Raw genomic sequence first — 17,737 nt, forward strand, 5'->3', positions numbered from 1 at the left:
AAGCTTATCGCGAGGAGCTTTGTTTCTGATACGAGTAGGTACAGTTCAAACAAATTCTACCGAAGATGCACTAGGAGAGGATTGAAAATTTGCCATACAAATTTCAGTTCTCTCCTTGCCACGCCACGGCTCGTCTCGCCCTGCCGGTAGAAAACCTTTATTTGTCTACCTCCACTTTCATCTCCGGTCCTGATTTCGGTTCCGTTATAGAAAACTTAAAAACTCCGGTTACGGCTCCGGTTCCGATAAAACCACCTCTGTAACATCCCTAAATTGTAGGTACCTATTTGTTTTGACGTGTTTTGATTGTCGGGCGGCTAAAGGATAAGCTCGTTATCGGTGTTGGCTGGAATCGCAGTGGATAGTGTGAAAGGCCTCTTTGTTGGCTCATTAGTTCTTTTACGATTACTTATACTGATAGATAAAACGTATCTAATAAACGTTTTAAGTACTAATGTACATATTGTTCACAGAACGGATTGAAAGGATTCTCTCTATCGCGTGGAGATACCTAATTGCGGTTCCATCCCTGGCCCCTACTACAAAGGTCAGGAATGGCAATGATTGTGGAAAAGCTTATTATATACTACACTAATTTAATTATTTATACTGTTGTTCACACGCAGCAAATGAACTCGCTGTGCTGCAGGTACAGTCAAAGTTTTATTACCTATATTACCTTTATATTTATAAAACGCCTTGTAACAGAACTTATGAATCGACTAATAGTCTAGTTTCCTAACCGGAGCTACAGTCCGGTGTGGCAGAAAGCAAGAAACTTGGCATGTATATAGCTTATAGGTTTACAAGAAAAAATAGAAGTAGAAACACACAGAGGTGTCAATGTTTCCTCTCTTTCCCCTCATTTTATATCCCTATTTTTAGTGTTTTTCAACCCCAACCTGCGCCAATGACCTTCGATTTGAGTCCATTGATATCGTTATAGTTTCTAAGCCTATCATATTAACGACATCCTAACGACATCGTCTAGAAAATAATATCTCATAATTACGACACAGCTCATTGTTTCTGTGATTTTTGGCATCAAAGTTGAACAATTTTAGGATCAAAAACTGTTTTTTTGCCATAACTTTTGTTATAATTAGTTTAAAATAGGGATGACGACTGCATAAAAAAATGGCAGTCTGTTTAGTCCGTCAGTTAGATCGTCCAAAAATACTGAAGACATATTTTTCGCTTTTTCTAATTAAATAATAAAAAATACAAAGTTATAGAGCATCAAAGTTCCGGAGTGGGGGCTTGTGACGTCACTTTTAAGTAAAAATTGTACCAAGGCGTGACGTACGCGAAACTTCAACGCACTGTACCGTCGTCATTTTTCGTTAACGAGAAAACAGCAAAAAATAAGTACTTACGTGTCTAAAATTCTTTGATAATCTAACTGACGGACTAATTAGTTTTTTTAATCCTCTCGCCTATTAAAATCTCTCTTGAATTATTAGAAAAGTCAAAGGTTTCGTGTATGTAACACCCTTCAATAAGATCAAATTTCGATAAAAGTGTTTTCGTTAGACCATGTTTAAAAAAAATAATAAAAAAATAAGTATTTTAAAGATTGAAGAATAGAGATTAAAGATTGGCCGTTGGTATTATAATTCTATCTGTAGTGCAAATTTGGGAGCTAGCTTCAACTCAAAACTTGTCAAAAATCCATGAAACCCGTGTGGAGCCCCTTAAGGAGAAGTATATTCTAAATAAAATTCTATACAATACTGTCTTTGAAGGTATACAGCTATAACTCATTTTCAAAGTATGCTTAATTTCCACGTGTAATATTTGTGTTTAACGAGTAGTTGGATAAGTAGGGGTAGCAATATGCGTTTTTGTCTAAAGCAATGGTGCTTTGCGAGATTGTTCCTTAGGTCAAAACAACCTTGAATTAACTCAATAGCCACGATATCGTGCGTGACTACCCTCCACATAGAGGGAAAAGAACCGGTACCCTAGGTAAAATCTGGGCAATATTTCTTTAAACTACATAGAAGTGACTAGGGCAATGTGCATATCATTTTTTTATACTACGTCGGTGGCAAACAATACGGTCCACCTGATGGAAAGCGGTCACCGTAACCTATGGACGTCTGCAACTCGAAGAGTGTCACATGCGTGTTGCCAACCCATTAGAAACTTGTACACTCCTTTTTTTTCGTATAATTTAGGGCCGATTTATTCATTTCTGAAAAAAAGAATGTTTTTCCTTTTTATACATAGAAACCGATTTATTGCATATGCAACGAAAATGATAATTATGCAATCCCTGTGCAATAATTTATACAAAATTAAATATTGAACTAATTATGTAGTTTATTTTATTATCATTCTTAAAAGTATAATTTTAAAGTAGGCGCTAATACATTTTACCGTGGAAAAATAATAATTAGTACCTAGCGCGTGGCGGATGACGAAATTCATATAAGTTTTCACACAAACTTCGAAACTTGCAAATATTATGAGGCACAATTGAGTATAATTTAAAAACTATGACAATTAGCAAGATACTTTGAAAGGCAATGTTGTAGGAAACTTAATGGTGAATGTTCTTCTGCTAGACGTCTTTATTGTACCTTTCATACTTTTCTTTCAAATTCAAAAACACTAAGACTGGGGTGGAAAGAAAAAAAAGAAACATTAAATCCTCGCCATCCTCGGCGTGTTTCTACTTCTAATTATTCTTATAAACAGCAAAGCTATATGCATGCCATGGTTCATGCTTTCTGCCACAATGTACTATACCTTCATACTAATTCCTGATTAGGCGGCGCACTATAAGAAAATATGCTTTTAAATAAATATTTTTCTACATGTTCACACTATCCGATCCGATATCGGATGTCGGAAGGATTGCAATGGAAAAAATCCAAGATGGAACTTGTAATGTATGGGATATCGGTCCTACTCCGACATCCAATATCGGATCGGATAATGTGAAAATGCACATACGAGCATCTTATATAAAATACCTAAGAAATATGTTGAATAAATAAAATAAATTAACTTGAGGTTATTGAAAACAAATGCACACACAATATATTGAGGATTAAAATGCCGTATTGTCGAGGATAAGTGTTCATTTGTCGACAAACTATGTCAAAACTCTTAATAAAAATGTACCTACTAAAGACAAAGAGAACAAACAACAATAATCTATATTGAGCGATAACCTCGAGATTAACTACCTGGAGTTTCTCAAAAGAACAAAAGATGCGACATTACAACTCGTCGGACTTTTATTGTATTATTATTCATATCAGGCACTGTTCAATTACAAACACGGTTGTATTTACCTCTATCGCTATCGAACTAACAGCCGTACACATATACTACACAACCAAAACTTTTATTTTGCACCGCCAGGTAATGCGCACTCTGTATCTTAATAATAAAAGTACCTTGGCAACACTGTTAGCTGTACATTTGTAATCCTTATTACAAGGGCATAACGTCTAGCGATGGTTAGCTATAAGTGTTGCTGTTAGTACGAGTATGTTATTATAAGATTTCAATAACGTTTAGTTAGATAACAGTAGACCAACATGTTTCAGTCATCGTTATCCATACCTATGAGCTCGGCTTGTAACCGGCCCTTCGTGCGACAGCAGGCTGTTAAGCAAAGTATTCTGAGAGCTAATCGAAACTGTGGACTTAAAGAAATCAAAATAACTATTTTCCAAAAGGAGTTCAGTATTCCAAGCCACACGACTCCGAAGTGCAGCATCGGAATCTTAAGTTCCTGGGAAGTGAAGTACTCGTACAGCCGTACCCCGGCGTAAGGTGCCCAGCTAAGCCAGAAAGCTGACACGAGGATAAAGCTCATCCAGTGGCTAGGGTTAGCGAGGTTCTCCGCTAAAGCAGTAGCATATTCTTTATCGTGAATGGGCGCACCGCTGTTCAACTTTCGTTTCATTGAAAATATATAGAAGTAATTATAAACGATAGATATAACGCTCGGGCCTAGGACCAGAATTCCGAGAGTAGCAGTGTAGGCGTACGTTGTGCCCCAGTCCAGCATGCAGATGAAGGTCTCCTTGTCGAAGTTGGCTTCCTTCTTGTAGCCCAACAGGGGCGGGCAACAGAGCATGGCGGCTGATATCCACGTGAACACCATCCAGCACTGACTTCGAGTGCGAGTTTGTACCTGAACGTTGTAAGCAACTGGGCTTAGTAACACGAATTGATATAGGTACTACGATAAGAAATAAGTTAAACTAGTGGCGTCAAGATGGTCACACTTTAATCGTTTGTCCTCCCGGCCGTGACATTTTAACAAGTAGGTTTATTGATTGTATTATATGTGTATAATTAATTAAGTACATATGCGTTTGTGTATTAGTGTTTTGATTTTGACAGATGTGAGGATGGAGATGTATGTACCCCGCGGTGGTTACGAGACTTTACGAGTGATACGACGCTTGAAATAACACGCGATAAAAGTGCGTCCACCTTGTTCGTATAGTTATTTGGTGAATAACCTCTGGGCCCGTTTCTCAAACAGTATTAGACCTACTATGAAATCGTATTGGTTGCCATGACAACACACTAATATTTAATTCGACTAATAACTTTAGAGAAATGGGCCCAGGGGCCCCAGGGGCCCATATCTCGAAGGTACAACTTACAATTTACAAGTGGTAGTCAATGTCTAATATCAGTGGGTCCTGTCATCCTGTGAATAAGGACATAACTCAAAATGACTCGGTGAAAAAGTCCGAGGTGGGACTTGTGCCCTTTCTAGGGTTCCGTAGTCAACTAGGATAGCCTTCTAGTTTCGCCATGTCTGTCCGCGCGTCCGCCGGATAATCTCAGAGACCGTTAGCACTAGAAAGCTGAAATTTGGTACCAATATGTATATCAATCACGCCGACAAAGTGGTAAAATAAAATGTTTTGTTAGGGTAATATACAGACGTAAAGTGGGGAGTGATTTTTTTTTTCATTTCAACCCTAACGTGTGATATATTGTCAAAATTTAAAAATGAATAGGGGGAATTACGTAAATTATTTTTTGATATTGTTAATATTTTCGGAAATAATCGCTCCAAAAGTTTTAAAAAAATTTCTATCTATCTTTTGAACCATAAGTTGACAAAATATGAAAAATATCACAAAAGTAGAACTTTATAAAGACTTTCTAGGAAAATTGTTTTGAACTTGATAGGTTTAATAGATTTTGAGAACAATACGGGAAACTACGGAAACTACACTGCGCGTGGCCCGACACGCTCTTGGCCGGTTTTTCACAGAGTAATTTTGAGTTATGCCCTTATTCACAGGACACACTGATATGACAAGTTGGAAAGAGACTTCCGCTTGTAACTTGTAACTTCCAATTTTGAGAAATGGGTCCGATGCGAATCAGCTAGGTATACTTACTGTACCAAATAAAGTATATATTAATTTAAACCCGAATAAAAACTATTATATCAGTATTACACCTTAACTTAGCACCCGACAAACGGCTGCCAGACCAAGTTAGCATGTATGCATACATTAAATAAATGTAGGTAACACCTTCTAATTCATTTTATTCATGAAAAAATATGTAAGTAACGTCTGGCAGCCCTGGGATCTACCGTCGTCGACATTAAAACGTGTTTCTTTTAAGTTTGCTGGCCCCTGACCTAGCGCTTAGGGCACATAGTGGGGACGTTTATCGACAAAAAGAGGCCAAACCTTCTTTTTCTTGACCAAAGCATGAAACTTGGCACAGTTGTTCCTTATATCAAAATAAGCCGATTAAGATCGGGAGCCTTCGGGAGCCTCCCCCCTGGGGCCCGGGAGGGGGGGTCAAAGTACCGCTTCACCCGGCTTGGTTTGAAAAATTCTAACATAGCCCGTTTAGTTCATAGGTCATGTTTGGTATCGTTTTCGAGTAAATCAATAACGTAGAATTCATTTTTGGTACTAAAATTATGATTTAATGGTAAATAAAATAAAAAAAAATTAAAAGTTTGAAATTTTCATCTACGATTTACAAATTCAAGTCATCATAAATGTCAAACTGTTTGCTTTTTCTACAAATAAAAAATATGATATGAAAGCCTATTTAATATAGATTATGAATAATATAACTTTTACCCATCTTTACTAACGTTAAGTTTCATAAAAAAAAAACTTTAAGCCGCGCGGCGTCGGGACGCCGCGAGCGTAATTTTATAATACCTTTATTTTAAAAAATTCTATTAGAACCCGTTTAGCTATTAGGTCATATTTAGTATCATTTTCGAGTAAATTAATAACGTAGAATTTAGTTTTGGTACTAAAATGACCATTTAATGTTAAATGAAATAAAAATAAAAAATAAATCATTTTCTGTGAGTTGCAAATTCAAGTCACGATAAATGTCAAACGGTTTGCTTTTTCTATAAATATAAAAATATGATATTAAAGCCTATTCACAAAGGATAGTACGCGTTCACCTACGCGAGCTTAGACTGTCTGCGGGGAACGCGCCTCTTTCATATATTTGATCGCCAGTGTCAGAGGTGTGTTAATGCATAAATAGAAAAAGATTCATTATTATTGACGTGTCGACAACGGCAACACTCGGGTCGGACCACACGATCTAAAGACCGACTGTACCTGTTAATTATTCATTGTAGTGAATCCTGAAAGAAATTTATATAATAGTATTTTATACAATCGTGATATAATACAAAACTTTTCAGTCGAGTACCATGTGTAGTACGGTACGAGAGAGAAAAACTTAATTATATCACTATTGTATACAATACTTTTTCTACGAGTCATCATCTTCATCATCAATGGCCGGAAATATCACCATTCATGCAAGTTAAAATTAATGTCAATAGAGTCGTTCACCGTTGTATCAACATCGAATTACCTAGCAACCAATTGTTTGTAATAACCGTCTCTGATTGGCCGATAACGCGACAGATAAAAAAAATATGTTTCAGATGCAGGAAAATTTGCCAGGTATCGCAAATTAGTATAGAAATTGTATGAAGTTCTATTTTTGAAATTATTATAGTTAACTAAAGTCAATTATAATGAGCTTATTATAATTGAGTCGGAACTGCCATAGAGTATCCAACACTGAAAAGTTAGCACTTATAGTTTAGTCTGTGGTGTCCTAATTGACAGATTACTCATACTCATACTCATACTATACATTCCCTTCACAAAAACATAGCTGGGTACATATGGAACTGCATAAAAAAGGCTCTACCCTCTTTATGCAGTTGCATCGGTTTTTGCAACCTGATTTACATTTACATCTTGTAACTTCTAAGCATATACTGGCCACTTCAGTGTTGTCTGACCAGTGTGGTACCCATTCGTCTCCTTCTTCCTTCCATCCCCAAGAAGACGGACTTGGCAAATTTTGGTGTGGCACCAACGCCAACACCTGACTCCAAACAAGAACGCCCTGAGTCCCATTTCTCAAAACTGAAAGTTACAAGTTACAAGCGGAAGTCTCTTTCCAACTTGTCATATTAGACATTGACAACCAGTTGAAAATTGTAACTTGTAGCTTCGAGAAATGGGCCCCTGGTACACTGTGCGCAGTATATGCTGATCCAAGGCAGCCTCCGAAGGAGAGTATGTTCTCCAATTGTCGATCTTTTTTGGTACCTAAAGAGGTAGGTACTTCGACCACTCATTCACCGTTGCGCAACGACTTGGTCTGAAACAATATGTGCATTATCATTTTAGAGTCTACAACTATCAAATTACAACTTTTTGGTGGATCACGTAACCTTCACTATTACCCACTTACGTACGTATCATAGAAAATTATTACAAACTTTAGTAGAATCTGATTTGCCTCTGATATTGCTCCATCTTGTAATAGTTTGATATCTTGAGTGGCCTGGCTAAGCTTCAAAGCCAAAAGAAAACGTTTCTAGATTAGACATAGTATGGGATAGGTACGATAAACGCAGCTTGAAACGATCAACAAGGGAGAAACATGGCCACCCAAGGCTTCAAACTATTACGAGATGGAGCAATATCATAGATAGGCTAATCAGCTTCTACTAAAGTTTGTAATTATTTTGTATGATAGGTAAGTGTGTAATAGTGAAGGTGATCCACCAAAATGTTGTAATTTGATAGTTGCAGAATCTGTTTAAATAAAATGACAATGCACATATTATTTCAGATCAAGGGTCCTTACGCAACAGTGAATGAGTGCCGGAAGAACCTATTTACTAGAAAAGATCGACACTTGGAGAACATACCTCCTTCCGAGGCTGCCTTACTTCATCATATACTGCCATTTGTCTAAGACTGGGGCTAAAGACATGCCAACCACACCCTTGCTGCCGACGCATTAGGACACCACGGACTCCACTGCCAGTCTATTGCTGGCCGAATTTTGTGACACACTGCACTTAACGATTTAATCCGCAAGGCTCTCGGCACAGCGAACATGCCGACAACCCTCGAACCTGTCGGCTTGTCAGCAGCAGACGGAAAGCGGCCTGATGGTTGCTTGCTTTTGCCTTGGTTTCTGGGACGACCCTTGGCATGGGGCGTGACCTGTGTGGATACCTTGGCTCCATCCAACGTCTAACGCTCGGCCCAGAAACCAGAGACTGCTGCTGCAAAACGCCCAGTTTAAACGCGCAAATATGCATTTTTAAAAAACAACTACATATTTGCGGCAATTGCATTTGAAACATTTGGACCATGGTCATCAGACACCAAGCAGTTCGTGAAGGAAGTTTCCACCAAACTTGTCTGGGTGTTTGGTGACATAACGATACCTCCTAAGTATACTGAGCCAACCAACATTTTTACGAAAATCGGTTTTTTTCATATTTTCGTTTAAAATACTTAAATCTATCTTCCATAAAAATTTTGAGCTGAAATTCCTGTTAGTTTTGAAAATAAAACAGCGTATATGATTGTAACTAACACCATTTTTTAAGTGAGAACATTGTATACTGAGCTAAGTCACTTGGTCCATTGTACGCGGTACAAGTATCGCGCAAGTGCGGCGCAGGAGTGGTGTAACTGGTAGTTAGCTCAGTATGCATGCTTCTTGTCGATACGAGTGCACGTTGCAACAGTATGTCTGCCCGATGATTACCGCTGCATAGGTTTTCGTTGCTAAATATTTGATAAATTAAGCTTATTTATACCATAACACCATTAGTTTGCATGTGAATAAATAGTATCAGTGCAAAATGAAGAGGACGAGAGGAAGAAATTTAGTCGCATTGGTTTTAAATGAAACTCAAAACCGTGAATCGAGTTGTAAGTAATTAAATTAGATAATTTTTTATGCATTTAACTTTGTCAATGGCTTGTTTTATAATAATGTTTACTATAGGTTTCTAAGAACTAACAGTGTTGTTTTGTTTTAGTGTCACCACTGCCTCTAGAAACTGACGGTTTTCGAGGCGAAATTTCATTATTAGAAAAAATGGACTTAGATCATCTAGAACAGGGAGTATTTTCTGAAAGTACACTTTTCAAAGATATAGCATCAGATCAAAGCTGTATATCGCAAAACTCGCCAAGACTTGGAATTGAGTTGGAACCTCTAGTGCCAGTGGAGTTTTCTGAAAGTGTACTTTTCGATGATTTTTCAGTGGAGCGCAGCTGTTCCTCACCTAATGTAGTGGAATATGAAAAATTATTGGTAGTTGCAGATGTACATGAACAAAAATCGATCGAGCCAAGACTTGAGTCGGAAAAACGATATGTTCAAAAAGAAAAGTCGCCAGTAATAAATTTTTTAACCCCAATGCCCTCGCCTGAAATAAATTCTTTAGATATTTTTAACAATATTTTGCTACCATCTTCTGAAACAATCGACTTACAGGTAAGTGAATCAACCGCAGAACAGATTACGGAATCTTCGCGACTAGAGATGGTACAGCAAGAACAGTCACCTGATTTGGAAGAGTTGACTCCAATGCCATCGCCTTTAATGACGTTTACTCCTACCAATGCCGGAGATTGTATGGAGGTGGACAATCACAATATTTCTCCTTCCCCAACTGATATAGACTCACCGGGAAGTACACCAGGTAATCGTAAAAGAAAATTTCAAAAAAAAAAAGATGCCGGTAACTTGCGGGAAACATTTAAAAGTATGTGGAACGATGAACAACGAAAGTACAATGTAAATCGTGGCTTGCAATACCAAAGTAGAAATGGGGAATTGAAACCTGGAAAAAAAATTAAATTACCTTGTTCAACAACATGTATAAAAAAATGCACCGATCACTTTACTGAATCAGATCGGCAGAAAATCTTTGATAAATTTTGGAACATAGGTGATCACACACGACAATGGGATTTTATAGCTAAATATGCAAAACGAGTAGAAGTTAATAGGGTAACTAAATCTAACTCCCAAAGGACATGCACAGTCAAGTATTTTTTTCCAAAAAAGGTTGAAAACTCTCAAGAACTTTCCACGATACCTATATGCAAGGTGATGTTCTTAAATACACTAGATATCAGTAACAATTTCTTAAACACTGCTTTAAACAAATTTCAGCAAGGGGATGGTACAATAGAACCCGATTGCAGAGGTAAGCACAGTAATCACCCCACTTCTATAACTCCAGATGCTACCCAAAGCGTTTGTGATCACGTAAACGCCTTGGCTCCTGTAGATAGTCACTTGACCAGAAAACGATCCGATAAAAAATATCTTGACGGCGGTTTAAGTTTTCAAAAAATGTTCAATTTATTTTCAGAATGGTTTGACCCTACTAAATATGACTCAAAAGTTATGACTGTTCGACAATATCGTGATATAGTTAACAAACATATAAAGTTGGCATTTCATTTACCTAAAAAAGATAAATGTGATGCTTGTCACATTTACGAGCAGTTGAAGAACCCTTCAGAAAAAGAAAAATCTGAACACGATTGGCATTTAAAAGAAAAAAATAGAGTAAGAGATTTGAAACAGAAAGACAAAGAAATATCTCAAAGTAACAATAAAATTGTCACCATCGTGTTTGACTTCCAAAAAACCTTGCCAACGCCCCACGGTAATATAAGTGTGTTCTACTATAAGAGAAAACTTAACGTGCATAATTTCACTGCGTTTGATTTGGCCTCACTTCAAGGCTACTGTTTTTGTTGGCATGACCAAACAGCCAAAAAGGGGGCTAATGAAGTTGCTAGCAATGTATTATATTTGATTGAATCAAAAATTCAAGGAAATGTAACAGAATTCAGATTCTGGTCTGATAATTGTGGAGGCCAAAATCGTAACAGGATTGTCTTTCTTATGTATATGTACGCATGCTGGAAGTATAGTATAACGATAACACATCGTTTTCTAGCTGTGGGACACACCCAAAATGAGGAGATAGCATGCATGCTCTTATTGAAAGGAAAACAAAACACATTAATATCTACACACCTGAGCAGTGGTACATGGCAATGCGAATGGCAAAAACCGATCATCCCTATGAAGTCAAAGAAGTTTCCCAAGAGACAATATTTGACTTCAAAGCTTGTTTAGAGCTCTTTAATAATTGGAAAAATAGTACCGACGGGGAAACTGTAAAGTGGAGTCAAATGTGTGAGGTACATGTATCACCTGAGGAGCCTTTCACAATAAAATATAAATATACATTTGAAGAGGAAACATATCGATCAATTGAATGTTTTTCGAGTGCAAACACAAGAAGTCGACATAACGAGCTAATTACCGGTTTGAACAATATTAAACTGGCTTATGTTAAGCCAATACCTATAGATAAAGACAAATTAAAAGATCTTAAATATTTATGTCAACGTGGTATTATTCCAACTCAATATCATGATTTTTACAACAGTTTAATTACCTACATAGATTAAAAACAAACATGTGGGAAAACGAAAGTGATTGGTAATTTACCTACTATCGAGTGCCATAATTATTGTTTTATAATACTCAAATAAGACTGATTAAATTCTTAGGGTACGTAGCTTTAAGTTATAGTACCTTTAAGTTAGATATATTGTTTAAAACAATTAACAAAGATTTATGTTTTCAATCCTTTCAATAGGGTAGACCGAGGCTAATCGGATCACCGGGTATATCGGATCAAGGTCCAAAATCTCTTAGTGTTTTGATAATCTCTTCAAATTAATCGCACTTCAGTTGAGCCACACTATCCCTCTTTGTCTTCGATCGATTACTTTAAAAAAATTTGCAATATACTAAGAGATTTCGGACCTTGATCCGATTTGCCCGCTCATCCGAATAACCTCGGTCTACCCTATAGGTACCCAAGTATACTAAGGTACCTATATTATAGAAAAAACGTGATCTCTTTTGAGATTCCTAAATTAAACCATTAAAACAGTTCCTATATTCTTATTTATAAGAAAAAATATCTTTATTAAATGTAGGCAAAACTGTTGTTTAGTTTCTAAGTAACGATATATTATTTTGTTGATTTATATGTATACAGTCCAAAAGTAAATTGCGTTGTATTTTTGAGTAGCTACCTACCGCTGACTGACTAAAATAAGAAATCCAGTTCTTAAGAAAACAATATGTAGGTAGTATCTGATTAAGTATATTTTTTGTTATAAAACATAAATGCAACCATACGAATGATGTATGTGATTAATGTGTTGATTTTCTTACATAATAAAAAATGATTTTGATTCTATATAATTTCGTGTTTTAACATTTACTTATTAAAAAAAACATATTATATAAACAGATTCAATATACATATCTGTATATACACACCCATATATATAAATAGAATAAAAATAACATAATACCCACAAGTTACTGTTTCACATTACAGATAAATCGTTATAGATATAACACAACGGAAAACGAGTACTTACCTACTATACATACAAGTATATTACCTACTATACAAGTATATATATCAAACAAAGTACCTTGTCATATATTTTATGTAAAAAAAGTATTTTATTTTACAAATATATTGATTATCCTCTATTATTATGCCACGACGTATATTGGAGCAAGTGGTAGTTGATCCAGTATACCAAGAATGACAGCAAGTCGATTACACGTAAACTGGAGTATCTACAGTTATCTCAAAAACTATTATTTATAGCTATATTCTATGAATGCAGATAAGACTAGGATATATTCATATAAAATACTTATAAGTTTGATACAGATATCTTTACGCATACTTTAGTTACAACACATTATACCTTTGAATGCCTCTCCTGTAAAATTGTGAATTTGCAGTTAGCTCAGTATACTTAGGAGGTATCGTAAGAGAAAAAGCAAACGGTTGACATTTTTGTTGACTTGAATTTGCAAATTATAGATGATTTTTTTTTTAATTTATTTACAATTAAATTATAATTGTAGTACCAAAAACAAATTCTTTGTTATTAATTTACTCGAAAACTATATCAAACATGACCTAATAGCTAAACCGGGTCTAATAGAGTTTTTAAAATAGAGGTATTTTAAAATTACGCTCGCAGCGTCCCGACGCCGCGCGTCTTAAAGTAATTTTTTAGTGGAACTTAACGTTTGTGAAGGTGAATAAAAGTTATATTTTTTATAATCTATATTAAATAGGCTTTCTTATCATATTTTTTATTTATAGAAAAAGCAAACAGTTTGTCATTTATGATGACTTGAATTTGTAAAACATGGATGAAAATTTCAATTTTTTTAATTTTTTTTAATTTTACTTACCATTAAATTATAATTTTAGTACCAAAAATGAATTCTACGTTATTGATTTACTCGAAAACGATATCAAACATGATCTAATAGCTAAACGGGGTCTAATAGAGTTTCTAAAATAAAGGCATTTTAAAATTACGCTCGCGGCGTACCGACGCCGCGCGTCTTAAAGTAATTTTTTGTGGAACTTAACGTTAGTAAAGGTGGATAAAAGTTATATTTTTTATAATCTATATTAAATAGGCTATCATGTCATATTTTTTATTTATAGAAAAAGCAAACAGTTTGTCATTTATGATGACTTGAATTTGTAAATCATGGATGAAAATTTCAAATTTTTTAATTTTTTTTATTTTATTTACCATTAAATGATAATTTTAGGACTGAAAACGAATTATACGTTATTGATTTACTCGAAAACGATACCAAACATGACCTATTAACTAAACGGGGTAAGTTAGAATTTTTCAAACCAAGCCGGGTGAAGCGGTACTTTGACCCCCCCTCCCGGGCCCCAGGGGGGAGGCTCCCGAAGGCTCCCGATCTTAATCGGCTTATTTTGATATAAGGAACAACTGTGCCAAGTTTCATGCTTTGGTCAAAAAATTTAAGGTTTTTCAATAAACTCCCCAACTAGTGGGGACGTTTATCGACAAAAAGAGGCCAAACCTTCTTTTTCTTGACCAAAGCATGAAACTTGGCACAGTTGTTCCTTATATCAAAATAAGCCGATTAAGATCGGGAGCCTTCGGGAGCCTCCCCTGGGGCCCGGGAGGGGGTCAAAGTACCGCTTCACCCGGCTTGGTTTGAAAAATTCTAACATAGCCCGTTTAGTTCATAGGTCATGTTTGGTATCGTTTTCGAGTAAATCAATAACGTAGAATTCATTTTTGGTACTAAAATTATGATTTAATGGTAAATAAAATAAAAAAAAATTAAAAGTTTGAAATTTTCATCTACGATTTACAAATTCAAGTCATCATAAATGTCAAACTGTTTGCTTTTTCTACAAATAAAAAATATGATATGAAAGCCTATTTAATATAGATTATGAATAATATAACTTTTACCCATCTTTACTAACGTTAAGTTTCATAAAAAAAAAACTTTAAGCCGCGCGGCGTCGGGACGCCGCGAGCGTAATTTTATAATACCTTTATTTTAAAAAATTCTATTAGAACCCGTTTAGCTATTAGGTCATATTTAGTATCATTTTCGAGTAAATTAATAACGTAGAATTTAGTTTTGGTACTAAAATGACCATTTAATGTTAAATGAAATAAAAATAAAAAATAAATCATTTTCTGTGAGTTGCAAATTCAAGTCACGATAAATGTCAAACGGTTTGCTTTTTCTATAAATATAAAAATATGATATTAAAGCCTATTCACAAAGGATAGTACGCGTTCACCTACGCGAGCTTAGACTGTCTGCGGGGAACGCGCCTCTTTCATATATTTGATCGCCAGTGTCAGAGGTGTGTTAATGCATAAATAGAAAAAGATTCATTATTATTGACGTGTCGACAACGGCAACACTCGGGTCGGACCACACGATCTAAAGACCGACTGTACCTGTTAATTATTCATTGTAGTGAATCCTGAAAGAAATTTATATAATAGTATTTTATACAATCGTGATATAATACAAAACTTTTCAGTCGAGTACCATGTGTAGTACGGTACGAGAGAGAAAAACTTAATTATATCACTATTGTATACAATACTTTTTCTACGAGTCATCATCTTCATCATCAATGGCCGGAAATATCACCATTCATGCAAGTTAAAATTAATGTCAATAGAGTCGTTCACCGTTGTATCAACATCGAATTACCTAGCAACCAATTGTTTGTAATAACCGTCTCTGATTGGCCGATAACGCGACAGATAAAAAAAATATGTTTCAGATGCAGGAAAATTTGCCAGGTATCGCAAATTAGTATAGAAATTGTATGAAGTTCTATTTTTGAAATTATTATAGTTAACTAAAGTCAATTATAATGAGCTTATTATAATTGAGTCGGAACTGCCATAGAGTATCCAACACTGAAAAGTTAGCACTTATAGTTTAGTCTGTGGTGTCCTAATTGACAGATTACTCATACTCATACTCATACTATACATTCCCTTCACAAAAACATAGCTGGGTACATATGGAACTGCATAAAAAAGGCTCTACCCTCTTTATGCAGTTGCATCGGTTTTTGCAACCTGATTTACATTTACATCTTGTAACTTCTAAGCATATACTGGCCACTTCAGTGTTGTCTGACCAGTGTGGTACCCATTCGTCTCCTTCTTCCTTCCATCCCCAAGAAGACGGACTTGGCAAATTTTGGTGTGGCACCAACGCCAACACCTGACTCCAAACAAGAACGCCCTGAGTCCCATTTCTCAAAACTGAAAGTTACAAGTTACAAGCGGAAGTCTCTTTCCAACTTGTCATATTAGACATTGACAACCAGTTGAAAATTGTAACTTGTAGCTTCGAGAAATGGGCCCCTGGTACACTGTGCGCAGTATATGCTGATCCAAGGCAGCCTCCGAAGGAGGTATGTTCTCCAATTGTCGATCTTTTTTGGTACCTAAAGAGGTAGGTACTTCGACCACTCATTCACCGTTGCGCAACGACTTGGTCTGAAACAATATGTGCATTATCATTTTAGAGTCTACAACTATCAAATTACAACTTTTTGGTGGATCACGTAACCTTCACTATTACCCACTTACGTACGTATCATAGAAAATTATTACAAACTTTAGTAGAATCTGATTTGCCTCTGATATTGCTCCATCTTGTAATAGTTTGATATCTTGAGTGGCCTGGCTAAGCTTCAAAGCCAAAAGAAAACGTTTCTAGATTAGACATAGTATGGGATAGGTACGATAAACGCAGCTTGAAACGATCAACAAGGGAGAAACATGGCCACCCAAGGCTTCAAACTATTACGAGATGGAGCAATATCATAGATAGGCTAATCAGCTTCTACTAAAGTTTGTAATTATTTTGTATGATAGGTAAGTGTGTAATAGTGAAGGTGATCCACCAAAATGTTGTAATTTGATAGTTGCAGAATCTGTTTAAATAAAATGACAATGCACATATTATTTCAGATCAAGGGTCCTTACGCAACAGTGAATGAGTGCCGGAAGAACCTATTTACTAGAAAAGATCGACACTTGGAGAACATACCTCCTTCCGAGGCTGCCTTACTTCATCATATACTGCCATTTGTCTAAGACTGGGGCTAAAGACATGCCAACCACACCCTTGCTGCCGACGCATTAGGACACCACGGACTCCACTGCCAGTCTATTGCTGGCCGAATTTTGTGACACACTGCACTTAACGATTTAATCCGCAAGGCTCTCGGCACAGCGAACATGCCGACAACCCTCGAACCTGTCGGCTTGTCAGCAGCAGACGGAAAGCGGCCTGATGGTTGCTTGCTTTTGCCTTGGTTTCTGGGACGACCCTTGGCATGGGGCGTGACCTGTGTGGATACCTTGGCTCCATCCAACGTCTAACGCTCGGCCCAGAAACCAGAGACTGCTGCTGCAAAACGCCCAGTTTAAACGCGCAAATATGCATTTTTAAAAAACAACTACATATTTGCGGCAATTGCATTTGAAACATTTGGACCATGGTCATCAGACACCAAGCAGTTCGTGAAGGAAGTTTCCACCAAACTTGTCTGGGTGTTTGGTGACATAACGATACCTCCTAAGTATACTGAGCCAACCAACATTTTTACGAAAATCGGTTTTTTTCATATTTTCGTTTAAAATACTTAAATCTATCTTCCATAAAAATTTTGAGCTGAAATTCCTGTTAGTTTTGAAAATAAAACAGCGTATATGATTGTAACTAACACCATTTTTTAAGTGAGAACATTGTATACTGAGCTAAGTCACTTGGTCCATTGTACGCGGTACAAGTATCGCGCAAGTGCGGCGCAGGAGTGGTGTAACTGGTAGTTAGCTCAGTATGCATGCTTCTTGTCGATACGAGTGCACGTTGCAACAGTATGTCTGCCCGATGATTACCGCTGCATAGGTTTTCGTTGCTAAATATTTGATAAATTAAGCTTATTTAT

At 36.3% G+C, this 17,737-nt stretch overlaps 1 protein-coding gene across 2 annotated transcripts in view; it reads right to left on the reverse strand.

The window, feature by feature from the left end:
- Nucleotides 1-3,179: 3,179 nt before the first annotated feature.
- Nucleotides 3,180-17,737, reverse strand: part of LOC125241206 (G-protein coupled receptor 52) — a 62,889-nt gene continuing 48,331 nt past the window's right edge. For both annotated transcript variants that reach the window (XM_048149570.1, XM_048149568.1), the window contains exon 4: nt 3,180-4,156. In XM_048149570.1, coding sequence (XP_048005527.1) covers nt 3,560-4,156 — 597 coding nt within the window. In that variant the 3' untranslated portion in view covers nt 3,180-3,559. The remainder of the gene's footprint in view (nt 4,157-17,737) is intronic.

Source organism: Leguminivora glycinivorella, chromosome Z (genome assembly GCF_023078275.1).
Source record: "Leguminivora glycinivorella isolate SPB_JAAS2020 chromosome Z, LegGlyc_1.1, whole genome shotgun sequence".
Taxonomy (NCBI): Eukaryota; Metazoa; Arthropoda; class Insecta; order Lepidoptera; family Tortricidae; genus Leguminivora; species Leguminivora glycinivorella.